General features: G+C 38.5%; 1 protein-coding gene across 1 annotated transcript; it reads left to right on the top strand.

Moving 5' to 3' along the window:
* Positions 1-10,215: 10,215 nt before the first annotated feature.
* Positions 10,216-12,629, top strand: LOC139844184 (uncharacterized). The gene has a single exon (XM_071834400.1). The coding sequence runs from the start codon at positions 10,378-10,380 to the stop codon at positions 12,547-12,549; it is 2,172 nt and encodes a 723-aa protein (XP_071690501.1). The 5' UTR covers positions 10,216-10,377; the 3' UTR covers positions 12,550-12,629.
* The last annotated feature ends 290 nt before the right edge of the window (positions 12,630-12,919 follow it).

Raw genomic sequence — 12,919 nt, 5'->3', positions numbered from 1 at the left:
AAGTTTTGATCCAAAAACCATATTTGTACAAAACTTAGCAAAATTACACATTTCACTTCAATTTTGCACAAGAAATCAGTTGTTAAATACCTTAATACGTTACTGAAATCACAAAGCACGATTACAAGCTTTCAACCGAAATCAAAATCACAAGATATAGAATCTGAGTTTCAAGGTTGTAAGTGTATATATGTGTGTGGAGGAAGTTTCCAAAAAAGAAATAAATAAAGAAGCGGGAGATAAAGCTACAAGGGTTTTCTTTATGTCAGGGAAACCTGCTACGTAAAGCATACTGGTATTGAAACAACCCAACCCGTATTCCATATGATAAATTTTTTTTTTTTATAATACACATTTACGCGGCAATTAAATATGTAAACCATTCCACGAGTTCCATTTAAAACGTACCACAATTTAAATGTTTACAAGGCACGAAGGCCATTAATTAAGTTTAATACAAGTTCGACCCACTACAAATGATAGTTTATAATCCAAACGACACTTCGAGCATGGTTTGGGACTAAGCTACCCAAAACGTTAGGCCAACTTCCAAAAGCTCCAATGAAACATCATCAAAGGACACCTAGTGCCCAACAACCCCTTTTCCCCTATCCGTACCTGCATCTAAAAAGATAAACAACGAGAGGGGTAAGCTAACGCTTAGTGAATGCAACAATTATACATGTTCATATATAACCTACTTACTTGCAATCACTTACCATACCGCATACAAGCTAGCAATTCGATAACTATGCAAACATCATGCATAAACTACTATCCACAATTCACAAGAAGCTAGCAACAACAATAGCATGTAGTTCACAATTCAATTATGCTAGATACGAATTCACACAACCATGGTTAACCAATCGTACATGGGAACAATACTCGTAAAAGACCGTCGGAGTTCATAACATCCATTAGTGTTACTTAAACACCGCGTAATCACTAATCCCCCATGACAATGTGGCGTCTTGAACACCGCGACGATTCTACATGTCAATCCAAACAATGAGTGGTGCCTTGAACACCGCGGCATCCACTCCCATGACAATGTGGTGTCTTAAACACCGCGACAATACCACATGTCAATCAAACAATGAGTAGTGTCTTGAACACCGCGACAATACTACTCGTTACTTAGAATGTGATGTCTTGAACACCGCGACAATGCCACATTCATACTACACAAATAAATACATTATATACGTACACGCATAATTATTCCACTCACCTTAATACAAGGATGATGATTATGCACTTCCGAACCTCAAAGCAATGTACCTAATTCATTAAGTACACATTCAATTACACAACTAGTGGAGTTAACCACAATACTTACACTTGAGCATTTAATGACCCAATTTGCATTAAATGACTCAACTACACCAAAACCGCCCATAAATGGCAATGTCTCATATTAAATCACTAAGGCTAGTGATTTAAAGTCTACTAACCTCAACTAACATAACTTAGGGTAATTTCATACCCAATTCACCCGAACTAGGTCAACATTACTCTTTTGACCCATTTTAACATTTACACATTCAACTTAGTCAAACATGACCCATTTACAATTCCTTCAGCATTAATAAAGTGTTTTAATGCTTAACAACACAATTTACACTCACAAATCTCATTTCATTTGACCAAAACTCTAGATTATGACCATTAGGGTTTACTTTCATCGATCTAACCCAAAACCCACCCATTTAACCCTCAAATGGGTCACACAATGTTCCACATGAACCAAACCCTAGCTGAAACTAAATAAAACTCAAATCATAGAGTTAAGACATACCAAAACTATCAAAGTGTAGCTAGAGATGCAAGGAACAACTTTAACACTTGGGTTCGGGCAAGATTCAACCTTCTTCTTCACCAAAATAAGCTTTCTCACTCTTAAAACTTCACTCTCTCTCTAGATTTGTTTTTAATTAAATGGAAAAGAAATAAATGAAGAGGAGATGAGGTTGAACCAGCCATAAAGTCTCAAAAACCAGCCATGGGTGAAAAGACCTAAACACCCCTAAAAGATTCCAATTAAAACGGCTAAAATTGTCAAACAGCGACATTTGTCGAGTTTCGCGACACAGTGTCGCGTCTCGCGACAACCAAACGCGATAAACACAATTCAAACGTGATAACCTTGACAGAACTGAGATTCTAGAGCTGTCGCATCCCAGCCCACTTTGTCGTGTATCGCGACACACCAGGACGCGATGGGACACCTTCAGACGCGACAGAAGGCCTGATCAAACCATTTTCCAATATTTTCAATATTTGAACCATACAAACTCGAATATAGCTACAATATTAAATGTACATGGAGTTAGATGCGCACCTTAAGTCATATTCGGGGAAACGAGATGTTACAATTCTCCCCCACTTGAATCGGAGTGCGTCCTCGCGATCCAAGCCGCATGACAAGCCGGAAGATAAACCAACACAAACTCTTCAGATTCCCATGTAAACTCGGAACCCTTTCGATGTCGCCATTGTACTTTGAAGGTTCTCACTTTCTTGTTTCGCAACATCTTAACCTTCTCATCAAGGATTGCAATCGGCTCTTCTGCATACTCTAGCTTGTTATTCAACGTAATCTCATCTAGCGGCACCCAAGTCGAGTCATCCGCAAGACACCTACGGAGATGGGAAACGTGAAACGTATTATGAATCCCCGTAAGCTCTTCGGGCAACTCTAGTCTATAAGCGACCTCACCAACACATTCCAAAATCTTGAAAGGACCAATAAATCGAGGAGCTAACTTTCCTCGCTTTCGAAAACGAATAACACCTTTCCATGGAGAAACCTTAAGCATCACCATGTCACCTCCTTGAAATTCGATCGTTCGTCTACCTTTATCGGCATAAGATTTTTGCCTATCTTGCGCCGCCTTAAGTCGAGCCCGAATCATCTCAATTTTACTATTCGTCTCTAGGACCAAATCGGTACTCCCGATTTCTCGTTAACCCACTTCTCCCCAACAAATGGGAGTTCGGCATCTACGCCCATAAAGCATCTCATAAGGTGGCATTCCAATACTAGTGTGGTATCTATTATTGTACGAGAATTCCACCAATGGTAAGTGCTCATCCCAACTACCACCAAAATCAATAATACACGCCCTTAACATATCCTCCAACGTTTGGTTCGTACGCTCGGTTTGACCGTCCGTTTGAGGATGATACGCCGTGCTCATTTTCAATTGAGTACCCATATCTTCATGAAACTTGTTCCAAAACCGAGACGTGAAACGAGTATCTCGATCCGAAACAATAGAGATAGGAACCCCATGCCTCGATATCACCTCCTTGATAAACAACTTGGATAAAGTCTCCGATGATATCGTTTCCCAAATGGGAAGAAACAAAGCACTCTTCGTCAATCTATCAACTATCACCCAAATCGTATCATATTGGGTTCTCGCCGTCTTTGGTAACTTGGTAATGAAGTCCATGGTAATGTGCTCCCATTTCCATTTCGGGACTTCCAATGGTTGTAACTTACCGTACGGATTTTGGTGTTCGGCTTTAACTTGCAAACACGTGAAGCATTGTTCATACTTAACCACATCACGTTTCATACCGGGCCACCAATAATCTTTCCTCAAATCATAGTACATCTTTGTTGCACTCGGATGAATGGAATACTTTGACTTATGTGCTTCATCAAGTAGCACTTGTCGGTTACCACCCATCTTAGGTACCCACACTCTTCCTTGAAACGATAATAAACCACGCGAGCCCATAGTAATGAACTCCGTTTGTCCCACAATCCGCTCTTCATGCTTGTTGTGAACATACGCCTCTATTTGAATCTCACTAAGCTTTACAAGGAAATTGTTAGTGATGATCATGCGTAACGACCCTACTCGTATTACCGGATGTTGACTCTTTCTACTTAACGCATCCGCGACCACGTTCGCCTTACCCGGATGATAAAGTATTTCACAATCATAATCCTTTACCACATCCATCCACCTACGTTGACGATAATTCAAATCTCGTTGACTAAAGAGATGTTTCAAACTCTTATGATCCGAATAAATCGTACACTTGACACCATACAAGTAGTGGCACCAAATCTTCAACGCATGTACCACCGCCGCCAATTCAAGGTCATGAGTCGGGTATCTCTTTTCGTGTTCCTTTAATTGTCGAGAGGCATAAGCGATGACTTTACCTCTTTGCATTAAAACACGCCCGAGCCCATTTAACGAAGCATCACAATAAACAGTCATGTCTTCTACCCCTTCCGGCAACACTAACACCGGAGCTTGACACAACTTCTCTTTTAGCAATTAAAAAGTAATTTCTTGCTCGTTTTCCCAATTGAACCTTACATTCTTCCTTGTCAACTTCGTCAAAGGAGAAGCAATCTTAGAAAAGTCTTAGATAAACCGACAATAATAACCGGCCAATCCGAGAAAACTTCGGATTTCCGTAGGCGTAGTCGGTTTCCCCCAACTCTTCACCGTCTCAATCTTCCCCGGATCTACTTGGATACCTTCTTTATTCACGATATGGCCAAGGAATTGAACTTCCCTTAGCCAAAATTCACATTTGGAGAATTTTGCATACAACTTCTCCTTCCGCAACGACTTCAATACTTCGCGCAAATGGTGCTCATGTTCCTTCATACTCTTAGAATAAACAAGTATGTCGTCAATGAACACAATTACCGACTTATCCAACATGGGTTGGCACACTCGGTTCATTAGATCCATGAATGCCCCCGGTGCATTCGTAAGACCAAAAGGCATAACTACAAACTCAAAATGCCCGTAACGAGTTCCAAAAGCCGTTTTCTCTATGTCTTCCTCACGGACCCGCACTTGATGATAGCCGGACCGTAGGTCAATCTTAGAAAAATACGTTGCACCTTGGAGTTGGTCAAACAAATCATCAATCTGAGGTAATGGATAACGATTCTTGATCGTCACTTTGTTCAACTCCCGATAATCGATGCACATCTGCATACTACCATCTTTCTTTTTCACAAACAAAACCGGAGCACCCCATGGCGAGGAACTCGGTCGAATAAAACCTTCGCAAGTAACTCTTGGGTTTGATTTAACAATTCTTGCATTTCCGTCGGCGCTAAACGATAAGGGGTTTTAGCTATGGGAGTAGCTCCCGGAACCAACTCAATGCGAAATTCGACTTGTCTTTCCGTCGGGACACCCGGTAATTCATCCGGAAAAACATCTTCAAATTCATTAACCACCGGGATTTCACGAATAGGTGGTGGCTCATCACGAATATCAACTACATGGGCAAGAAAAGCCATGCCACCACTAACAAGGAAACGACGTGCCCGTGCAAAAGTGCATATCGGCACAAGTCTTCTTCACTTATCGCCATGAATAATTAACTCTCCCCCACTTGGAGTCTTCACACGAATGAATTTATCATGGCATGCAATATCGGCTCTATAACGATCGAGCCAATCCATACCAACAACAATATCAAAATCACCCAAAGTCATCGGAATGAGATCGATTTCAAAAGTTTCGGTACCAAACACAACATTACAATTTTTACAAACATCAACCCCTAGCACCGTTTTACCGACCGCTATTTCTACTTCTACCGGATGACTTAACTTAGCTAGCGGTTTATTCAACTTAGGCACAAATCTTGGAGACACAAACGACAAGTTAGCACCACTATCAAAAAGTATACGTGCCGGACTAGAGTTAACCATGAAAGTACCTGAGACGACTTCATTTGATTGTTTGGCTTCTTCATTCGTCATCAAGTAGTTGCGACCCCTAGCCGTACCCGCTGCTTTCTCTAATTTCTTAACATGATCATTGTTCAAATTGGGACATTCCGGCCTCTTATGCCCTTCTTTACCACAATTATAACAAGTGAGTTTGGTTGTAGAAGGAGGGTTAGTACAATCACAGACCATATGTCCCTTTCGTCCACAATTGTGGCAAGAATAACGGAACTCTCTGGGAACACTTTTCTTCACACTACCGACACTCTCGGTTGCACCCTTACTCTTCTTGTTCGAATGACTTGTAGCTTCGAACTTCCTCTTGCCAAAAGTAAAGCCACTCTTTCTTAACACGAGCGCCTCAAAACCTTTGGCCATATTAAACAACTCATCGAAACTCTTCACCACGTTCACACTTATCTTTTCTTGATAACTATCATTCAAGATTCGATAGAAATCTTCTTTCAACATTTTATCATTCCCGACATACTCCGGGCAAAATTGGGTCTTGGACAAAAACACGGATTTGAGAGTGTTCAAATCCATCGACCCTTGCCTCAAGGAATGTAACTCGTCCTTAAGCCTAGTAAGATCGGCCGGAGTTCGGTATTCATCGAAAAACTCTTTCTTGAATTCATCCCAAGTGAATTCCATGCATTGTTCTTCGCCATAAAGTTGAATCTTCGCGTCCCACCACAATTTAGCATCGCCCCTCAACATACTACACCTGTACCTTGTCTTCTTATCGAGAGGACATTCACAAGTACGAAAAGCCCCCTCCATATCGGAGATCCATCGGGCACTCTTAAGAGGATCCCTTTCACCTTCAAAGGTGGGAGGTTGAGAATCCTTGAAGTTCTTATAGAAAAAGTCCCGTCTTCCCATATTATCTTCATGAAGAATGGCCTTAACTTGATCCTTTACTACATTGACTAGTTGCTCGTCAATCGTATCAAGAAACATTTTCTTAACGTATTCGAGAAACTCCTCTTTTTGACGTTTAAAGATGGCCTCTACCTTGGTCGTGAACTCGTTGTCCTCGCTCGTGCCCCCATTATCGGTGTCGTGTCCATTTCTCATCTTCATTCTATAAAAGGAGAGAGGTTAAACAACGAATGAAAAGACATGACACGCACATATACACATATTCATCATACCGCTCCACCTTGCTCAACAATCGTCGTACATCGCTCGTTTGACACGATTTTCACCCGTAACAATGGTAGCTAGTCATTGCTACGCGAGTACGTCGCATTAATTTACTAGTACAACGCCTATCTCGCTTGATGATTACATCTACAACACAAAACAATTAGTGCGAGGTTAAATCACATAGACCTAAGCACTAACAATTCCCGATTCGACCCGAAGTCCTACAAGTCCCGCATAAAAGCGCATACACAATAAAGTCTAAGTCTAGGCACCTATCTCAAGTCGCCTAAATCCCTTAGACCATGCTCTGATACCACTTGAAACAACCCAACCCGTATTCCATACGATAAATTTTTTTTTTTATAATACACATTTACGCGCCAATTAAATATGTAAACCATTCCACGAGTTCCATTTAAAACGTACCACAATTTAAATGTTTACAAGGCACGAAGGCCATTAATTAAGTTTAATACAAGTTCGACCCACTACAAATGATAGTTTATAATCCAAACGACACTTCGAGCATGGTTTGGGACTAAACTACCCAAAACGTTAGGCCAACTTCCAAAAGCTCCAACGAAACATCATCAAAGGACACCTAGTGCCCAACAACCCCTTTTCCCCTATCCGTACCTGCATCTAAAAAGATAAACAACGAGAGGGGTAAGCTAACGCTTAGTGAATGCAACAATTATACATGTTCATATATAACCTACTTACTTGCAATCACTTACCATACCGCATACAAGCTAGCAATTCGATAACTATGCAAACATCATGCATAAACTACTATCCACAATTCACAAGAAGCTAGCAACAACAATAGCATGTAGTTCACAATTCAATTATGCTAGATACGAATTCACACAACCATGGTTAACCAATTGTACATGGGAACGGTACTCGTAAAAGACCGTCGGAGTTCATAACATCCATTAGTGTTACTTAAACATCGCGTAATCACTAATCCCCCATGACAATGTGGCGTCTTGAACACCGCGACGATTCCACATGTCAATCCAAACAATGAGTGGTGCCTTGAACACCGCGGCATCCACTCCCATGACAATGTGGTGTCTTAAACACCGCGACAATACCACATGTCAATCAAACAATGAGTAGTGTCTTGAACACCGCGACAATACTACTCGTTACTTAGAATGTGATGTCTTGAACACCGCGACAATGCCACATTCATACTACACAAATAAATACATTATATACGTACACGCATAATTATTCCACTCACCTTAATACAAGGATGATGATTATGCACTTCCGAACCTCAAAGCAATGTACCTAATTCATTAAGTACACATTCAATTACACAACTAGTGGAGTTAACCACAATACTTACACTTGAGCATTTAATGACCCAATTTGCATTAAATGACTCAACTACACCAAAATCGCCCATAAATGGCAATGTCTCATATTAAATCACTAAGGCTAGGGATTTAAAGTCTACTAACCTCAACTAACATAACTTAGGGTAATTTCATACCCAATTCACCCGAACTAGGTCAACATTACTCTTTTGACCCATTTTAACATTTACACATTCAACTTAGTCAAACATGACCCATTTACAATTCCTTCAACATTAATCAAGTGTTTTAATGCTTAACAACACAATTTACACTTACAAATCTCATTTCATTTGACCAAAACTCTAGATTATGGCCATTAGGGTTTACTTTCATCGATCTAACCCAAAACCCACCCATTTAACCCTCAAATGGGTCACACAATGTTCCACATGAACCAAACCCTAGCTTAAACTAAATAAAACTCAAATCATAGAGTTAAGACATACCAAAACTATCAAAGTGTAGCTAGAGACGCAAGGAACAACTTTAACACTTGGGTTCGGGCAAGATTCAACCTTCTTCTTCACCAAAATAAGCTTTCTCACTCTTAAAACTTCACACTCTCTCTAGATTTGTTTTTAATTAAATGGAAAAGAAATAAATGAAGAGGAGATGAGGTTGAACCAGCCATAAAGTCTCAAAAACTGGCCATGGGTGAAAAGACCTAAACACCCCTAAAAGATTCCAATTAAAAAGGCTAAAATTGTCAAACAGCGACATTTGTCGCGTTTCGCGACACAGTGTCGCGTCTCGCGACAACCAAACGCGATAAACACAATTCAAATGCGATAACCTTGACAGAACTGAGATTCTAGAGCTGTCGCGTCCCAGCCCACTTTGTCGCGTATCGCGACACACCAGGACGCGATGGGACACCTTCAGACGCGACAGAAGGCATGATCAAACCATTTTCCAATATTTTCAATATTTGAACCATACAAACTCGAACATAGCTACAATATTAAACGTGCACGGAGTTAGATGCGCACCTTAAGTCATATTCGGGGAAAACGGGATGTTACAGGTATTTATCAATTATCTAAAACGCTATATACTTCATTAAGCACTTCTAACGAGGTCCAATTCAAATAAACAAGTATGTTATGTGACTCTTGTCACAAAACCCATTTAACAGGCCATTCAGATAATTATGAGCATATAATTATAACATCATTAATATTAATAAATTAATATATGACAAGGACAAAATGGTCAATTACCGCTAGACCCAATTTGAAGTTATTACAATATTTTTATCTTATTTTTATTAATCAATAAATAATATCGTGTATAAATAAGAAAATACTCTTATATTTTTTAGTTTTGTATCTTCTGAACTTTTTAAAAAATTATATATTAAACTTTTATTTGTATATATATTCCATCCGTTCTATATTAATAGTTCAGTATTTCATTTTGGGATATCCCAAATTAAGAGTTCATTTCCATAAATAGAAAGAATAAGAAGTTTAAGTTCTATTATGCATTTAATGTATGTGGATATGATTAAAAGAGAAGTAAAAAGTAATTGTGTGTTTTTTATTTGTGAACTATTAATATGGGAAGGAGGAACTAATATATTTCTTAGTCATACAACCTACAGTATCCTTTTGAGATTGTAATAATTATGTTTGTAACGCAATTCCATAACCTCCTAAAAATGCAAATAAGAAACAGTAAAGTAAGTAATTCTTAAAGCATGAAAAGAAGACAAAATATTAATTTAATCATCTCATCTCATTTAACCTTTAAATGTTAATGTTAATTTTGATTATTCCACAAAAACTAAATAAAAAGGTGCAAAAATGTATGAAAGAGTGTGCAACCACGCGTGTTAAAAGTAGCCCATCTCGAAAGATGCCTAGACAGAGATTTTTACATGCTTATAAAAAGTTTAATTTTCTGTATATAAAAATAATTAAAAGTTCTAAAACCTATACACACACACACACATATACATACACACTTCCCTCAGAATGTTTGCCTTTTCTTAATAAAAGTTCTTGATTAACAATATCCGTTCAAGAATGTCTGTCAAATATAGATGAAAAACGCAAACCCTCGACCTTTTTTTCATAAAGTTTTCATCTTTCTTCGTGGGTTCTCAGTTTCATCTTCAAATCAATGGAAACAAGAAGTACAATATATGGAAATTCAAGCCGTATGTATATATTTCTTATGCTTTCTTTGCTTTGGGTTTGTAATGCAGATAATGTGTTTGATGAATTTCCTCTGAGAACACAAGATAAAGCTTCACTACTTCTGTTCAAGTCTCAGCTTCATGACCCGACCCAGAAGTTGATATGGGTCGGGTCGGGCTGTACAAACTGGACTGGTGTAAGTTGTTCCAGATGGAATGGCAGGGTTGTTGGACTTAACCTCTCAGGCTTCAGTTTATCTGGTGAAGTTCATTCTAGCTTGTGTAAACTCTCTTTTCTTGAAACCCTAATTTTGTCTCATAATAATTTTGTTGGTGATATTCCTAGTTGTTTTGGTTCATTTTGGAATTTGAAAACTTTGGATCTTAGCTACAACATGTTTAATGGTGTGATTCCTAATACACTCATGAAATTGAGTAAGTTAGTTCATCTTGATTTTAGCCATAATATGTTGGCTGATCAAATAATCCCTTTTTGGATTGGGAATTTTTCATTAAGACTAGAAAAACTCGAAATGAGCCATAATTCGTTTACAGGGGAGATACCTGAGGGATTATTACACTTGCAATCTCTTAAGTACTTGGATTTATCTCATAATAAATTATCTGGAAACCTACCTGATTTTGGGCAGTCTTTGGAGCATCTTAATCTTGAGTCGAATTCATTTTCGGGTACGTTGCCTTGCTTATCGTCATCAAGTGAATCGCTTTTGTTTCTCAAGTTAGCTGAAAACTTGCTTGAAGGTGGAGTTCCTACTTGTGTTTCGGCCCTGCGCGTGTTAACGCATCTTAACTTATCGTATAATAATTTAAGCTATGAGATTTCGCCAAGATTCGTTTTTTCAAACAGATTAGTTGTCATGGACTTGAGTTACAATCAGATATCTGGTCATTTACCTAAAAAGATTCTTGATTCGTCCGAAAAATCGGGTCTTGTGGTTTTAGACCTTTCTCACAACCAGTTTTCAGGTGATATTCCTATGGATTTTACAGAATTAAAAAGCTTACAAGCGCTTTTTCTTTCGCACAATTCTCTTACGGGTGAAATCCCATCAAGAATCGGGAACTTAACGTATCTTCAAGTGATCGATTTGTCTCACAACTCGTTGTCTGGTTCAATTCCTTTGAACTTTGTCGGTTGTTTTCAATTACTCGCTTTAATTCTCAACAACAATAATCTCTCGGGTGAAATACAACCCGAGCTTGATGCGTTAGATAGTTTAAAGATTCTTGATATCAGCAACAACAAGATTTCGGGTGAAATCCCGTTAACGTTAGCGGGATGTAAATCATTAGAGGTTGTTGACTTGAGCTATAACAATTTATCAGGACCTTTGAATGACGCGTTGACTAGATGGTCAAACCTTAGGTATCTTTCGTTTGCACATAATAAGTTCAGTGGGGCGCTTACTAATTGGATTTTCATGTTTGAATCAATCCAAACAATCGATCTTTCGGGCAATAGGTTTTCGGGTTACATCCCTGATGGTATATTTAACGTTAGTTTACGTTTTAACAATGGCAACCTAAATAAGGATGCCCTGCAAATGCCTTTGTTAGATAGTAAACTATCGGTTGTCATGGGTGATGATTTGCATTTGAATTACTATCTGTCATCAACGGTTATGATTGATTTATCTGATAACATGTTACATGGGCGGGTCCCAGATGGGCTTTTCGGTTTACATGGTTTGGAGTACTTAAATCTGTCTTATAATTCACTTGAAGGCCAAATTCCAACGAATTTGCAGGCAATGTGGAGCTTAAAGATTCTTGATTTATCGCATAATTTGTTATCGGGTCAAGTTCCAGATAACTTATCCAGTAATTTGACCCGTTTGAATCTTTCTTTTAACTATTTTTCTGGGATTGTGAATAAGACAAAAGGGTATTGGAGATTTTCGGGCGCATTTGCAGGAAACCCTAATTTATGTGTGGAGTCTGCTGGTTCAGGTGATGGTTGTATGATAAACGCCCGACCCGTGGAGCCAGAAAGGGCTTTTGAAGAGGGAAAAGATAACGGGCCAATTTCAGCATGGGTGTTTGCAGTTAGTGCCTGTGTAAGTTTTTATTTTGTTGGTGTTGTACTATTTTGTTCATCGCAAACTAGGGATTTTATGCTCCGGACGAAAGATTAACAGTACTCAAATGTAGAAACAGTAGTTTAAGATTGTATAGATAATGATATTTTCTAACAAAGTGCCATCTTTTGCTAACATATATGGTCTTTGTGTTACTAATCTTTTTAAGTTATTGAATTGGAAACTATGAAATGGGTTCCATTTTGCATGAAAAACTGTTGTTATTATGTTTAATTTTTTTTCTGAAAAGTATTAGGTGTTTTGCCAAGCTTAATTGATGTGATTATCTTCTTACTGTGCTAGTATTAAAATACAATAGTTGTCTAGTTAACTAAAATTGACAAAAAGTGTTCAAAGTAATACTCCTAGGTTATAGTCAATTGCATTAAGTTGTTTATGTTTATGGATTGAGGTATCAATTGAAAAG

This window comes from Rutidosis leptorrhynchoides, chromosome 4 (genome assembly GCF_046630445.1).
Source record: "Rutidosis leptorrhynchoides isolate AG116_Rl617_1_P2 chromosome 4, CSIRO_AGI_Rlap_v1, whole genome shotgun sequence".
Classification (NCBI taxonomy): Eukaryota; Viridiplantae; Streptophyta; class Magnoliopsida; order Asterales; family Asteraceae; genus Rutidosis; species Rutidosis leptorrhynchoides.
The sequence above is the reverse complement of the archived record's forward strand: the minus strand, read 5'-3'. Positions and strand labels throughout refer to the sequence as shown.